Consider the following 16,002-nt stretch of genomic DNA (forward strand, 5'->3'; position numbering starts at 1 on the left):
CGTTTGTCTTGTCTGAGGCTTTTAATCAAATCATTTTTTTTCTTGTGTGAGATGCCTCCACTCATTTTAAACTCCTAGTGCAGGGATCAGTCAGCTTTTTTGTGTGAATGTTTTGGGCCCTGGAGGCTGCGTGACCTCTGTCCCATCTTCTTAGCTCTGCCTTTGCAGGGCGGAGGCAGCCATTGGCAGCACGGAAGCCAGGACGGTGTGCCCGTAAGATGCCCACGCACAGCGCAGGCAGGGGCCCGATTTGGGCCGTTTTTTGCTGCCTTTTGTTCCAGTGTCTCCGAAATGGCTCTGCATCCTTGGGATTGCCTCTTCCCTCAGATACCTGTCCTGCAGCCCCCATCACCCCATTTCAAACCAGACTACTTGCTGCGTGGACAGCGGCACTCTGGTACCTGCACCTTCTGCTCATGTGAGCCGTGCGGGAGAAGCTGTTCATGCCCCTCCTGGCTGCTGGTGGTCTACGCAGCCGCTGGCGTTGTTTGTCTCGAGGGCCTCCCTCCAGCCCTGCTCTCACAGGCCGTCTTCCTCTATGTCTCTTCACAGAATCTCTCCTCTGTGCCTGTCTCTCTACGGGGCCAGGTTTCCCCTTCTTAGAAGGACACCAGTGATCGTGGATCAGGCCCCACCTTAATGGCCTCATGGTAATTTGATTGCCTCTGTAAGTCGCTGTTTCCAAGAAAGGTTACATTCTGAGGCAGTGGGTTAAGGACTTCAACATGTCTTTTGGGTGGGGGGCGGGGGGGGCGGCACAGTGCGCCACTCCTGACACCTGGAATCCTGCACCCTGGCTGTCATCACTTGTTAGTTTCATGGGGTTTTCTTTTGGATTCTTTGTCATTTTTTACATAGAAAATCATGTCATCTGTGAACAGTTTTATTCTTTCCTTCCGGATCGGTATACCTTTTATTTCCTTTTCTTATCTTACTGCCTTATCTGGGGCTTCCAGCATGATGTTGGGAAGTCTGGCGAGAGGGAGCATCCTTGCCTCACCTCCTGTCTTGGTGGGAGAGCATCTGGTTTCCAGCGCAGCCTTGCGCCTGCTGGCCATGGATGATAGGTGTTGTCTTCATGCGGAGAAGGCTGTCTTCCACTCTCAGTTTGCTGAAAGGAATCATCATGAAGGAGTGTTAGATTTTGTCAAATGCTTTTTCTGCATCTGTGATGTGATCTTGTGATTTTCTCCTTCAGCCTGTTGCTGTGAAGGATTTTCAAACATTGAACCGGGCCAGGCACAGTGGCTCACACCTGTAATCTCAGTGCTTTGGGAGGCCAAGGTGGGAGGATTGCTTGAGGCCAAGAGTTTGAGACCAGCCTGGACAACATAGTGAGACTCTGTCTGTAAGAAAACTTTTTTTTTTTCTTAATTAACTGGGTATGGTGGTGCGTGCCTGTAGTCCCAGCTACTCGGGAGGCAGGAAGACCCCCTGAGCCTGGGAGTTGGAGGCTACAGTGAGCTCTGATCGCACCACTGCACTCTAACCTGGGTGACAGAGTGAGACCCTGTCTGTAAGAGAAATAGAAGTAAGTGTTGAGCCAGCCGTGCATACCTAGAATAAATCCTGCCTGATTGTGGTATGGAATTCTGTTGGATTGTTGGATTCAGTTTGCTGATTTTTTTAATTGAGGATTTTTGTGTCTATTCATAAGAGATACTGGCCTGTGGTTTTCTTATATTGCCTTTGTCTGGTTTTGGTTTTAGGGTCATGCTGACCGCATAGAATGAGTTAGGAAGTCATCTCTCTGCTTCCATCTTCTGGCAGATACTGTAGAGATTTGATATACTTTCTTCTGTACAGTGAGCCCATCTGGCCTGGTACTTTCTGTTTTGGAAGGTTATTAACTATTGACTTGATTTCTTTAATAGAGATCTCTACAGTTTGTCTGTTTTGGCAGATTGTTTCTTTCAAGAAATTGGTCGTCTCATCTGAGTTGTCACGTTGGTGGGCCTGGATAGATTTTCATCACATTCTTTTGTTTCCCTTTTAATGTCTCTGGGATCTGTGGTGATAACCCCTCTTTCATGTCGGTTATTCGTGTTTTCTTTTTTCTTAGTTAACATTTCCTTTGCATGTTACGAATTTTGAACTTTTGGATTAGGGCTGCTAAACCTGTACATGGAACTCAGGCTGGCGTTTCCACAGCTACCCTTGAGCTGGGATTGGGGAGCGGACTCGGTGGGTTAGAGTGTCACAGTCACTGTCTGTACTGAAAACTGGCTGTTTTCCTGCACAGTTGCCAGCTGGGTTCTGAGTTCCAAAAAAGCTCATTCTGATACCTTTTCTTGTTTTTTATATAGTTGCTTTTTTACGGAGGGCTAGAATTTGGAGCTCTTTTGTCTGCCAATTTTTGCTGACACCACTCCAAATACATTTTTATTCTGATTTACGAGATTGTTTCAATTTTTTCTCTTCTGTTATAATACATATAGGAATAAAGGAAGCACTTATTCCGCGTGGTTGGAAATGCTGTATTCTAGTCAAAAAATAGTATTTTACTTGGCTTCACATTTACTTATATTAAAACTTTACAGTAGTGTTTGATTGGTGTAAAAGTCATAAACATCACAGAAACTGATGAAAAGAAAGGGAGTAAAAGTCTTCCCCCGCCATTCACGCTGCTGACCGTGACCAGTGGCAACGTGTGGATGCACTTTCCTGCTTTCTCAGGGTGCGCGCGGGCACGGAGCGTCACTCGGTGCGTGCAGACATGGAGCGCCACTGCACGTAAGATTACTCTTTATACCACACGCGACTTTTAACCTCTAGATGATGAGAACAGAATATGCTTCATAGCGAAGTGGCACAGACATGAGGGTTAGTGATTGACACGCCCGCCGGGTCGTCTTTGTGGACGTTCAGAATCGTTGTGTCCCGGCGTGAAAGCTTCAGTCATGGATTTTCTCAGTTGAGATTGTCCACAGTTCCCGTCTTTGATCATCTCAAGACTGAACTATCACAGAGATGAGAGTGGAAGATGATGTGGGTCAACATCCATATCGCACAGAGGAGGTGGGGGACGCCCAAGGAACTGTGCTCAGTGTCAGGCTTCAGGGAGGTCCTGGCCCCAGGACCCAGTGCCCTTCTTTGTGCAGCTTCTGGAGAACTCAGGTCGCAGTCCCCGGGGAGTGGCCCCAGGACCCAGGCCCCTTCTTTGTGCAGCTTCTGGAGAACTCAGGTTACAGTCCCCAGGGAGTGGCCCCAGGACCCAGGCCCCTTCTTTGTGCAGCTTCTGGAGAACTCAGGTTGCAGTCCCCGGGGAGTGTTCCCAGGACCCAGCCCCCTTCTTTGTGCAGTGTTCTGGAGAACTCAGGTTGCAGTCCCCGGGGAGTGGCCCCAGGCCCCTTCTTTGTGCAGTGTTCTGGAGAACTCAGGTTGCAGTCCCCGGGGAGTGGCCCCAGGACCCAGCCCCCTTCTTTGTGCAGCTTCTGGAGAACTCAGGTCGCCGTCCCCGGGGAGTGTTCCCAGGACCCAGCCCCCTTCTTTGTGCAGCTTCTGGAGAACTCAGGTCGCCGTCCCTGGGGAGTGTTCCCAGGACCCAGCCCCCTTCTTTGTGCAGCTTCTGGAGAACTCAGGTCACAGGCCCCGGGGAGTGTTCCCAGGACCCAGGCCCCTTCTTTGTGCAGCTTCTGGAGAACTCAGATTGCAGTCCCCGGGGAGTGTTCCCAGGACCCAGCCCCCTTCTTTGTGTGGTGTTCTGGAGAACTCAGGTCACAGGTCCCGGGGAGTGGCCCCAGGACCCAGGCCCCCTTCTTTGTGCAGTGTTCTGGAGAACTCAGGTTGCAGTCCCCGGGGAGTGTTCCCAGGACCCAGCCCCCTTCTTTGTGCAGCTTCTGGAGAACTCAGGTCGCCGTCCCCGGGGAGTGGCCCCAGGACCCAGCCCCCTTCTTTGTGCAGCTTCTGGAGAACTCAGATTGCAGTACCCGGAGAGTGGCCCCAGGACCCAGCCCCCTTCTTTGTGCAGCTTCTGGAGAACTCAGGTCGCCGTCCCCGGGGAGTGGCCCCAGGACCCAGCCCCCTTCTTTGTGCAGCTTCTGGAGAACTCAGGTCGCAGGCCCCGGGGAGTGGCCCCAGGACCCAGGCCCCTTCTTTGTGCAGCTTCTGGAGAACTCAGGTCGCAGGCCCCGGGGAGTGGGACTGTCCTCGAGTGGACCAGGTGTCGTGTCATGAGCCACTCACAAAAGCAGCGTTCCTGGTCAGTGCCCTTGGGTTTGTTTTGTGTAGATATCTCTTAACTGCCTTTGTTGGAAACAAGGTCCCCTTTGAGCACATTCTTCTCTGTATAGAGGGTCACCATGCTAAGGTGGGTCATATTCTGACACACCTCTGATTTCAGCCATTATGGAAACATTCTCCCTGAATGTGAAAGTGAACATTTGGAACACGTAACTTTCTTGATCACATGTATCTCCTTGTGGATGTGCTAGGAAAATTGTAATCACATAGCAGAACAGAACCTTCCAGAACTTTAATTTTTGAACCAATCCTAGTGGGGTTCTGTCCAGTGCCGGGATTTGGCCCAGTCCTGGTGGGGTTCTGTCCAGTGCCGGGATTTGGCCCAGTCCTGGTGGGGTTCTGTCCAGTGCCGGGATTTGGCCCAGTCCTGGTGGGGTTCTGTCCAGTGCCGGGATTTGGCCCAGTCCTGGTGGGGTTCTGTCCAGTGCCGGGATTTGGACCAGTCCTGGTGGGGTTCTGTCCAGTGCCGGGATTTGACCCAGTCCTGGTGGGGTTCTGTCCAGTGCCGGGATTTGGCCCAGTCCTGGAGGGGTTCTGTCCAGTGCCGGGATTTGGACCAGTCCTGGTGGGGTTCTGTCCAGTGCCGGGATTTGGACCAGTCCTGGTGGGGTTCTGTCCAGTGCCGGGATTTGGACCAGTCCTGGTGGGGTTCTGTCCAGTGCCGGGATTTGGACCAGTCCTGGTGGGGTTCTGTCCAGTGCCGGGATTTGACCCAGTCCTGGTGGGGTTCTGTCCAGTGCCGGGATTTGGCCCAGTCCTGGAGGGGTTCTGTCCAGTGCCGGGATTTGGACCAGTCCTGGTGGGGTTCTGTCCAGTGCCGGGATTTGGACCAGTCCTGGTGGGGTTCTGTCCAGTGCCGGGATTTGGACCAGTCCTGGTGGGGTTCTGTCCAGTGCCGGGATTTGGACCAGTCCTGGTGGGGTTCTGTCCAGTGCCGGGATTTGGCCCAGTCCTGGTGGGGTTCTGTCCAGTGCCGGGATTTGGACCAGTCCTGGAGGGGTTCTGTCCAGTGCCGGGATTTGGACCAGTCCTGGTGGGGTTCTGTCCAGTGCCGGGATTTGGACCAGTCCTGGTGGGGTTCTGTCCAGTGCTGGGATGCTGTCATGTTATCACGTAACCTGGCTGTTGCTCACCGATTGTCCTTGGTGAGTCACTCTTTAGCATCACTGCAGTGGAAGCAACAGGACCCGGCTGCCCCACGTTTGCAGCACGCTGCTTCTCTCAGAGACTGTGCAGGAATTTTCTTTCTCCTGGTCTGCGTGGGCCGGAGCATATGGCTGGCTTGAGTGATGCTGATGAGTTTGCTTTTCCTTACAGACCGCACCACCCCAGAGCCAAGTGCACCGAGGCCTTGGCCAAGCAGAGCCTGGTCATGGATGCGGATGACGAGGCAGTCCTGAACCTCATAGCAGAGTGCGAGTGGGACCTCGGCAGGCCTCCCGGGAGCACGAGCTTCAGCCAGAAGGGGCGTGAGGCCGACTCTCGTGGTTCCCAAGGTGCGCTGCTCATCTGCCAGGAGGCCAGTGGGTCTGCTGGCTCTGGGATATATATAGTCGTCACTGGCCTTGGAGTCCACAGTTGCTCTTTTTGTGGAACTTACCTTTAAGGGTAGGATCTTCATGATGTGTCTTTGTGTGCTTTCGAATGCCAGCCATTTGGACTACAGAGTTATAAAAGGAGAAAGTTAACATATTTGAGTGTAGTCATACTGCATGATGGTTTAAATTGTATCCTTCTGAGATCACAGGAAAAGGCAAACTGTCTAAAATAGACAAGAAGCCTAGTGTCCTGTGGCAAATGGGGCTGACATCTGCGGCAGCTGCAGGGGGCATAGTCACCAAACTTGCAGGAAACCCTGAGCTCAGGCCGCCACGTGCAGACGTGTAGATCCCAGCAAGGGTGTCTCGGAGACTCCCTTGCCCGGTGGCACTGCCCTCCACTGGGATGTGCTGATGGGCTTTAGCTTCATTTATTCCACCTCTGCTGTGAGTTTCTGAGAACTTTTCATGGAAACAACAGGTGGAGACCTGAGTTTGGACTGAAATCTTAGGTTCATCTGTGCAAGGACATCTGCCCTGTGGCAGCGGTGCTCGAGCCATGTCCTTGCCGGCACTGGGAGCTGAGTCCTTTAATCCTAGCTGCTCTGTCAGGGGGTTGTGGTCCGTGTTTATGGCTTTAATTTGCATCCCACTGCTGTTGAGATACTGGCCGTGCCTGTCTCTTCTTTTCTCTCCAGGTCTGCCCACCTTTGTTCTGGGGTTGCTTCTCTTAGTATTGAGTCCTAAGAGATCTTGGTGGTTTTGACACAGGCCCTTTCTCAGGCACAAGGGCTGCCCATTTCCTCCCTTCTGTGGCTGGCCTTTTCATTGTCTGAACAGTGCTTTGAAGAGCACAAGTTTTAATTTCAGTACAGTCCAGTTTATGAAGGGCACAGTTCATTTTGTTTTTTGTTTTGTTTATTTTGAGATGGAGTTTTGCTCTGCCGCCCAGGCTGGAGTGCAGTGGCGCGATCTTGGCTCGCTGCAGCCTCTGCCTCCCGGGTTCAAGTGATTCTCCTGCCTCAGCCTCCCAAGTAGCTGGGACTACAGGCGCCCACCACCACACCCAGCTAATTTTGTATTGAGACTGTCTGGACTCTCTCTTCTGTTTTGTGCATCATTTTGTCTGACTTTGCTCCACTTCATGCTGCTGGATTCTTGCAGCCTTGTCCTGAGTCTCGCAGGCGAGTGGCGCCAGTTCCCAGTTCCAAGCGCTCTTGCTGTTAGAAGTCACTGTGGATTCACTTCGGTGTCACCCAGCACGTGATTAACCCCTCGGTCTAACAGATACCATACACTATTCAGAAGCTTAAAATGTAATTTTTAATGAAATAAAACTTTTACAATATTTTATGAAATATTTTATTTACAATATTTTAATAGAATCCAGACATCTGTTGAGCCCGCAGTTGGTACAGTACCAGTGTGGGGACTCCGGGAAGCAGGGCCGTGAGACGAGGAGGAGCAGCTGCAGAGGGTGCTGTCTGGAGAAGACGCCTTGGAGCCAGCTCTGTGGAGAGCTTCCGCCACCCTATGGAGCGGAGCCGGAGGCCTCCCGTGCCCCCGGGCCACACGCGTACTTCACCCCACACCCAGGTATTTACGCGTGTCTTAGTCTGTTTTCTGTTGCTGTAACAGAAAACCACAGACCGAGTAATTTATAAAGAACAGAAGCTTATGTGGCTCATGGTTCTGGAGGCTGGGAAGTCCAAGAGCACGGTGCCGGCACCTGGTGCTGGTCCTCCCGTGGCACAGGCGGAAGCATGGTGCAGGCAGAAGCAAGCTCAAGACAGAGAAATGGAGCTAGACTCATCCTTTATCAGGAACCCAGCCCTGCGCTACAGCATTCCCGCCTCCCTGAGGGCTGCCCTGTGACCTGCTCCAGACTCATCCTTTATCGGGAACCCAGCCCTGCGCTACAGCATTCCCGCCTCCCTGAGGGCTGGCCCTGTGACCTGTTCCAGACTCACCCTTTATCGGGAACCCAGCCCTGCGATACAGCATTCCCGCCTCCCTGAGGGCTGCCCTGTGACCTGTTCCAGACTCATCCTTTATCGGGAACCCAGCCCTGCGCTACAGCATTCCCGCCTCCCTGAGGGCTGGCCCTGTGACCTGTTCCAGACTCATCCTTTATCGGGAACCCAGCCCTGCGCTACAGCATTCCCCCCTCCCTGAGGGCTGGCCCTGTGACCTGTTCCAGACTCATCCTTTATCGGGAACCCAGCCTTGCGCTACAGCATTCCCGCCTCCCTGAGGGCTGGCCCTGTGACCTGTTCCAGACTCATCCTTTATCAGGAACCCAGCCCTGTGCTACAGCATTCCCGCCTCCCTGAGGGCTGGCCCTGTGACCTGTTCCAGACTCATCCTTTATCAGGAACCCAGCCTTGCGCTACAGCATTCCCGCCTCCCTGAGGGCTGGCCCTGTGACCTGTTCACCTCTTAAAGGCCCTCCGCTTAATACTGTTAGAGTGGCAATAAGTTTCCAGCTTAGGAACTTTGGGGGGTTCCTTCGAACTACAGCAACATGAAATCCCTGTCAACTTTTACTCCCTTCAGTTCCTTTTTAAGTAGTTAAATATTTTTCACAACGTTTGCTTTTACTATGAAATTTCTCCTGTTCTCTGTGTATTTATTTGTTTGTGGAACTCTCCAAAATGTCTTTGGAAAGAATGCAGCACATTGAAATTTATAATCCATTCATGGTTTAGATTCATGGTTGGTAAATAGGTGCTTTTTCTCTGCACGAGTGTGTGTGCACACCCTCCCTCACCCTCTCACTAATGCACACACACTTCTTTTAAGTGTATGGGCCCAGGTTATGGCAATAGCTACATTTTGAAAATCAAAGGCGAGAAAAGTTAACCAAGAGCGTCACGTGATACCATGTGATGGCCACCTATGTGGCGTAAGTATCAGAAGACCTCCTGCCGTGAGTAGGCCAGACACAGTGGCTCATGCCTGTAATCCCAACATTTTGGGAGGCCGAGGCAGGCGGATCATTTGAGGTCAGGAGTTTAAGACCAGCCTGGCCAACATGGTGAAACCAGGTCTCTACTAAATATACAAAAATAGCTGGGCATGGTGGCGGGCACCTATAGTCCTAGCTACTCAGGAGGCTGAGGCATAAGAATCGCTTGAACCTGGGAGGTGGAGGTTGCAGTGAGCCTAGATGGCATCACTACACTCCAGCCTGGGCAACAGAGCAAGACTCCAACTCAAAAAAAAAAAAAAGAAAAAGAGAAACCTTGTCTCGCGTGACCCTGGCACCTCCTGGAAGCTTGCTCATGCCCAACTGGTGAGAGGCAGGGGTCCTAGCCAGGTTGTCTGTCAGCCGCTGCAGGATGTGGTGGGTCATCTTGAGTTGAGCAGGCCGTGGTGGAGGCCAAGGCTGTGCCCGTTTTGTGCCTTCTCCTGCCTTCATTGTCCTTCCACAGACAAGTTCGCCCTCCCCCGGGTCTTGTGTGTCCTGGGGGCTTAGTGGTCGGTACAGTGCACAGGACCCACCACTTTAGGGACCATCAGAGTCTGTCACTTCACCTGTCTTCAGAGATGGGCGTGTGCTTAGACGTTGTTTGGAAGGCGTTGTTGAAGCGTATTGCACGTCGGTCATCACGGGGTGAACACGCTAAGCTGGGCGGTCCGTGTCTGCTTCATCCAGACTCCCCCAGAGTTTGCGTGTTAGCACGTGTGCCCCAGTATGCCCCTTTCTTCCCTCGGCACCCTCCCTCTGCGTGTGTCTTTGTGCAGGTGTACGGATGTATGTATGCACGTGGATAGGTGTGCGTGTACATATGTAAGTGTGCGTGTGTGTCCATGTGTGTATATACATGGGCACACACATGCCTTTTAAAAGTTACAGTGCTGAACACTGCACCCAGAGAATTTGGCCTGACGTGCGCCCCATCCTCTCTGTATCTCAGACTCCGTGGATACCGAGGACTTGGCCTCTTCTCAGAAGTTGGATTTGTCAGCAGAAATGGTGCCTGGTCCCCTGCCAGCCCCCGGAAAGTGCAGGAAGCGAAGAATGCCTGTTGGAAGATTCCAGACGTTTTCGGACCAGGAGGGTTTGGGCTGCCTGGAGAGAACTCATGGGTCCTCCGTGCCCGAGGAGAGCCTGAGCAGACAGGACAGCTCAGAAAGCAGGAACGGGAGGACCTTGTCTCAGCCTGAGGCCTCGGAGACTGAGGAGCAGAGGTCTCGGGGTGTGACCGACACCAGAGAGGTGAGAGAAGGGCTGGGGAGCAGCAGGCCCACGGCACCGCCTCCCTAATGCGGGGCTGTTACGGCTTTGGTGGGGCTGTGATTACGCCTACGGCACTGACTGTGTTCCTCCCTGATGCTGGGCTGTTATGGCTTTGGCGGGGCCGTGATTACGCCTACGGCACTGACCGTGTCCCTCCCTGATGCGGGGCTGTTACGGCTTTGGCGGTGCCGTGATTACGCCTACGGCACTGACCGTGTCCCAGGATAAAGGGAATCATCACACTTAGGGTTCCAGGGCGCTTGCTGCTGCGTTTTGTTGGACGTGTGCCTCTGTGCCACACGCTGTCCTGCGCTGCTGTTCTGAGTGGAAGCCCCGTGGTGGAGAGAGGGGACTCTGCCTTACGGTGCACAGGGCATTTGTCTCCAAAGCTGGAATCGGGCATCTTGGCCGGCTGAGCCATTGATGACCCTTTCGTGAGGGGAGGATCCTGGAGGTCGCTGTGATGAGAGACCGAGTCACTCCGCCCTCAGGGTGACCTAGAGGTCAGGGGGACAACTGGCGCAGGCCCAGTCAGAGGCGTTGAGACACACCTGCTGTAGACATGAGTGCAGACCACCCAGAGGGGAACAGGCAGGGGCTGTTCACTTGGTACTTGCCACAACGAGGGCTTCAGACTCCCATGCAGGCAGAGGAGCGTGAAGGTGCGGAACTGTGGGACAGGAAGGGAGGCATGGCCGGAGCTAGAGGCAGCTCCGTAGCAGCATGGGCTGGTGGGGGGTCCCAGAGCTGGGTGGGGCGTGTTTGACGTCCCTGGCAGGTCTTGAGCTGGAAGGAGGCAGAGATGGGGGAGGTGGGCGGTCTGTTTCAGGGTTATTGTTTGACTCCGGGCCATTGCTGGGGACAGCGTCTGGCACCCTCTACCAGCCTGACTGTGGGCGCAGGCTGCTTCCTGGGCAGCTCCTTTTGAACACAGGCTCTGACTGCGGCCTGGGTGTGTCTTCCGCTTCCCTGTCTGGGTTGAGGGGAGGAGTCTGGGGCCTGCTTGAGTTGGGAATGTGTGGGCCCCGTCCTGTCCTGTCATCGAGACCTCGCTCATCCAGGACCGGTGCACCTGGCTAAGCCTCACTGGGCAGGCACTGCTGAGCCGCCCTCCACCTGGCTCAGGGCTGGGGCCTCAGGGCACCTGTCCTCCCCTCCGTGGTGCGAGGGCATCCCAGGGTGCGCTTGGGCACCTGCTGGCATTCAGGACCTCAGTTACTGACTCGCTGGCCTCATGCTGTTGTTTCCATCACAGCCGTCTCCCGGGTCACACTCGGCTCTACCCGGGAAGAAGACGGCCCTGCAGGCGGCGCTCCTGGAGACGCTCTTGGACCTGGTGGACAGGAGCTGGGGCGGCTGCAGGTCCCTGCACAGCAACGAGGCATTCCTTGGTGAGTCAGGGCGGCCGCTGCTCTTGCCCTGTAGGCAGCGTCTGTGTGGGTTCCGGGGTCCTCTGCGTGTGGTGACCTAGGAGTCATCTCAGCCCCAGGTGTCCTATGTCCCCTCGCACGAGAGTGTGATGGTCCCGCGCCTGGGCCCTCCCTGGCAGTCTTTGCATCTCACACTGTCCAGGGCTCTCGGGAGACACCACATGGGCCTGGACCTGTGGGTCCCCCGCTGTGCTCTGGGGTGTTGGGGGGCCTGTCACCTCATTTTGCTCAAAATGCTGTCCAAAGGGGCTTGGTTCTGATGGCTGTGATCACATGGGGATTTGGAGTTTGGAAGCTGCTCAGCATCTTCTCCCCCGACCCAGACGTGTAGCCTGTGCTGGGCCTGGATTGCAGAGCGTTTGGTTGGTGTGGGACCCAGGAGGGTGGTCCCTCCCCAGAGAGGACTTGGGTCTGTTCGATTCTACCAGGCAACCCGTACATGAGCACACTGGGGCCTCCCTCATCCAGGGTCACACTGGGAGACCAGGAGATGCCGTCCCCAGTGGCACCTTCTCTTTGTCCTGCATCCTGGGGTGTGGCTGTGTGTGTCCCTCAGGAGCCTAGCCAGTGTGCTTCTCCCCGCAGACCCTGGGCACGGCTCTGAGCTGTCTGAGTGCGCCTTGCAGTGTTATAGCCCCTCAGCTCCTAGAATGAGGACGCCCTGCAGTCGCAGCCCACCTGGACCCCAGTCCCATAAACCTCTCCTCTCCCTAGGCTGGTGTCCTGTGGGAGCCTCCTGAGCTTGTCATCGTCGGTGGCGGGGGGACTGTCCCAGGCCCAGGCCACTGTCCCAGTGTGGAGTTGCCAGCTGTCGTCTGCATGGCGGTTTCCACACAGGGCAGTCGGTGCTTGTGGAAGGCGCAGCGAGTTGTGGCGGCGCCACTGAAACCTTGAGACGTGGCGGCCCCTGGTTGCCCCTTTTCTTGGAGGTCACCTCTTCTCTTTGTTCAGTTCCCACCCTGCCCATGTGTGGACTGTGGACGCACAGAGCCTGAGGTGGTTTTGTGGCGCCAACACCCCTTTCCCCCCTCCCTACCTGTCGTCTTTTTGAGGCATCGTCTGTGTGATTCAAAACATACTGAGCCGATTTTGTTTACATTTCATCCTTTAAGCCTAAGTGCTAATGTAATATTTGATTTTCACTCCTAGCTCAGGCAAGACACATCTTGTCATCTGTTGAAGAATTCACAGCAGCTCAGGACAGCTCTGCGATGGTGGGTGAAGATGTCGGCTCCCTGGCTCTGGAGAGTAAGTCCCTGCAAAGCCGCCTTGCTGAGCAGCAGCAGCAGCACGCCCGGGAGATGAGCGAGGTGACGGCGGAGCTGCACTGCACACACAAGGAGCTGGTGAGCCCGCCCTGGCACTGTGTCTGTGTCCATGTGACTGGGGGAAACATGGCTCTGACTTCCGGGAATGAGGGCAGCTCCTTGATGCCACACTGTCCCAACCGCCATCTCTGCAGCCCCATGTCTCCACTCCCTGCCCGGGACCCGGCCACCCCCAGGAATGCGGCCTGCCCTGTCTCACAACAGGCCTGGAGCACTTTGGAGACAGCAGTGGCACTGGCCACCTTCTCTCCCCGGGCCCAAGGGACCCTCCACCACTGGGCAGTGCCGGGTGCTGCAGGAGCCAGGCCTGGATGTGACTTTGTCTTGCTGACCCATCTCTCAGGGCCTCGAACTGGGGAAAACTGAGGCCACTCTCCTTTTATGAAGGAGATGACGGCCAGTGTCTCATGGTGAGCTGGGGCTACAGGGCAAGTTACCCCAAAACCAGCAGCTGAAAACCTGCATTTATCACCTTGGATTTCTGTGTGTTGGGCCTCAGGCTCAGCTCAGCCAGGCTCCCTCCTTCCGTCTCAGCCGTGGGCCGGGGCCGCCGTCTCATCTGAGGCCTCATGGGGGCTCCGTCTCAGCCGTGGGCTGGGGCCACCGTCTCATCTGAGGCCTCACGGGACAGGATCCTCCCAGGCTCCCTCCACGCTGCAAGGGCCTCCCCACGGGCTGCTGGCATCCTTAGCACAGGGAGCTGGTGGTCAGAGAGCCACACCCAGGCAGAAGCCGCCCTCCGGGAGTCCTGGTGTGAGGGCAGAGCCACGTGAGGATGTGCACACCCAGAGGGGCCTTGTCAGCATCTGTAAAATGGGAGTGAAGTCGGCCCGGGACGGCTTCGAAAACTGCCTCTGAACTTGTCTGACAAGTACATACTGTCTGTTTCATGGGAACCAACATCTCAGAGATCCCACACAACGCTTCCTCTTTAGAGAAGAAAAAACACAGCAAAACAACACAGGCAGCCTCTGTTTAAACGCACGTGGCCCCCCCACCCCGTCTGGAAGCCTCTGCACGTGGCCTTCATCTGGAAGCCTCTGTATTTAAACACATGTGGGCCGCCTCCATCTGGAAGCCTCTATATTTAAACACACGTGGGTCCCCATCCCCCATCCAGAAGCCTCTGCATTTAAACACATGTCCCCCCGTCCAGAAGTCTCTGCATTTAAATACACATGGCCCCCCATCCAGAAGTCTTTGTGTTTAAACACACATGCCCCCGCCATCCCCCATCCAGAAGCCTCTGCATTTAAGCACACGTGGTCCCCCGTCTAGAAACCTGTGCATTTAAACACACGTGGTCCCCCGTCTAGAAGCCTCTGCTTTTAAACCAACGTGGCCCCTCCTCTGGAAGCCTCTATATTTAAACACACGTGGCCCCTCATCTGGTGGAAGCCTCTGGATTTAAGCACACATGGCCCCTTCTCTGGAAGCCTCTATATTTAAACACGTGTGGCCCCCTGTCTGGAAGCCTTTATACTGAAACACACATGACCGGCTGTCTGGAAAGTGAACTGGGCGTCGTCACTGATGATGTCTTTTCTGTGGGACACAGTCAGGCACACCCCTTGCCCTTCTGAGCCTGGGACGAGACAGAGCTGACAGGCGGAGCCCAAAGGTGTGCCGAGCACCAGTGCCTCCAGGGGTGGGAGTCACATGCAGCTGTGGCTGCTGTGGACGCCTGCTTTTTCGCCCTCTGCAGTTTGCCTAATCCCTGCAGTTTGCAGGCAGCCCTGGGCCTCTGGACAGAGCAGCCCTGGTTCCCTGTCAGGGTGAGTGATCAGGAAGAATCTGGCAGCCCGAGCCCCGCGGGTAAGGAGCAGTCAGCACCGTCAGGAACCCCGCGGAGGGAGCAGCCGTGCAGGCTGGTGGGCACTGCTTTCCAGGGAGGCCCACATCTGTCACTCCAGAAGCACCCAAGTTTACTCTGCCACGTGAGGACGCTCATCCCTCGGTCACATGAACCTAGACCTTGCTTCCTTTGGAAGCTGCAGTCGGGTGTCCTGAGGCAAGGTGGCCCCACTTCCAGCTGCTGTGCCTGGCACAGCCTCTGAGGCAGATGGGCTGCGCCCAGCTTGGGTGCAGTCGGTCCTCGGTTCCCTGCACCTGTCGTGGCCTAGACTCCAAAACATAAAAAATTAGGCGTGGTGGCACACTCCTGTCATCCCAGCTATTTTGGGAGGTAGAGGCAGGAGGCTCAGGAGTTGGGGGCTGCAGTGAGCTGTGATTGCTCCACTGCCCTCTAGTTTGTGCGACAGAGTGAGACTTTGCCTCAAAGAAACAAATGAAAAAGAGCTGGGAGCTCACAGCCCTGCCTTAAGAGCTCACCGCATCCTTGGGAGGCAAAACCGTGAGACGTGGCACTGCCAGGAGCTTTCTGGACGACCCAAAGCACTGCGCGGAGGGCAGGTCGTGCTGGTTGGCGCCACTGCAGCAGACACCTTGGGGAGAAGGCCGCGAAATGAAGAACGGGCCAAGATAAGCCTGAGGGGAATGGTCTCAGACCCAGCGATCAGCTTTCACCATGGGCGTCGGGGGCCTGGCGGGCGCATGCATGCTGAGGGGGCTGTCGGCGGGTGGGCTCACTGAGCGGAGAAGGATGAAGTGGCGATACCGCCAGCACGAGGCTTCTGCTGCACAGACTCAGGCGCTCCCTCCCCTGGTGGCAGTGAGCTGGGGCCTGCTCAGCACCCCCGGCCCCAGGATGTGCCTGCTGGTGCCTGAGAGAGCAGCAGCCAGGTGAGACGGGATCCCTGGGGACCCTGGCCGCAGGTGCTGGCGGCTTGGATGGCTCACACCTCACCAGACACCCTGGGGCCAGGGAGGGGCAGAGGCTGCCGTGTGGCTGCAGGCGTGGCCCTTTCCCCTCCTCGATGACAGCTCGTCCTGTGCTCCAGGTCTTCTCCATACTTTGAGGATATGAAAGGAGCCAGAACAGAAGGGGGTTCCTGCAGGGCCACCGGTGCCTCACACTGGCACCAAGGCCTGGGGCCCGCAGTGTCCGTGAGGGCCTCCTGGAAGAGACAGGGTTCCCCCAGCCGCCACCAGCTGCCCTGCCCAGCATCAGGCCTGCAGGCCCTGCTGGAGCACATGCCTCAGGGAGACTCAGGAGTGGGGCTCTCACAGGACGGGCGCTCCTTTCCATCCCTCTCCTAACTTCCCCCCTCCCCCGAGGGTGCTGCAGGGCTGGGCAGGGCGGGCTGGGAGCAGGGAGATGT

At 55.6% G+C, this 16,002-nt stretch overlaps 1 protein-coding gene across 14 annotated transcripts in view; it reads left to right on the plus strand.

The window, feature by feature from the left end:
* Positions 1-16,002, plus strand: part of CEP72 (centrosomal protein 72) — a 45,180-nt gene that overhangs the window by 14,250 nt on the left and 14,928 nt on the right. For 10 of the 14 annotated variants that reach the window (XR_010157106.1, XR_002943862.3, XR_010157100.1 and 7 more), the window contains exons 5-9: positions 5,560-5,738; positions 7,164-7,376; positions 9,701-10,002; positions 11,279-11,414; positions 12,603-12,799. Coding sequence is in view for 5 of the 14 variants with exons in the window: in XM_024356515.3 (XP_024212283.3) it covers positions 5,560-5,738; positions 7,164-7,376; positions 9,701-10,002; positions 11,279-11,414; positions 12,603-12,799 (1,027 nt within the window). In the remaining 9 variants the exon portion in view is untranslated. Of the gene's footprint in view, positions 1-5,559; positions 5,739-7,163; positions 7,377-9,700; positions 10,003-11,278; positions 11,415-12,602; positions 15,524-16,002 lie in introns of all 14 variants that reach the window. The other 4 variants (XR_010157102.1, XR_010157103.1, XR_010157101.1 and 1 more) reach the window with 1 other exon arrangement.

The sequence above is a fragment of the Pan troglodytes genome, chromosome 4, assembly GCF_028858775.2.
Source record: "Pan troglodytes isolate AG18354 chromosome 4, NHGRI_mPanTro3-v2.0_pri, whole genome shotgun sequence".
NCBI classification, from domain to species: domain Eukaryota; kingdom Metazoa; phylum Chordata; class Mammalia; order Primates; family Hominidae; genus Pan; species Pan troglodytes.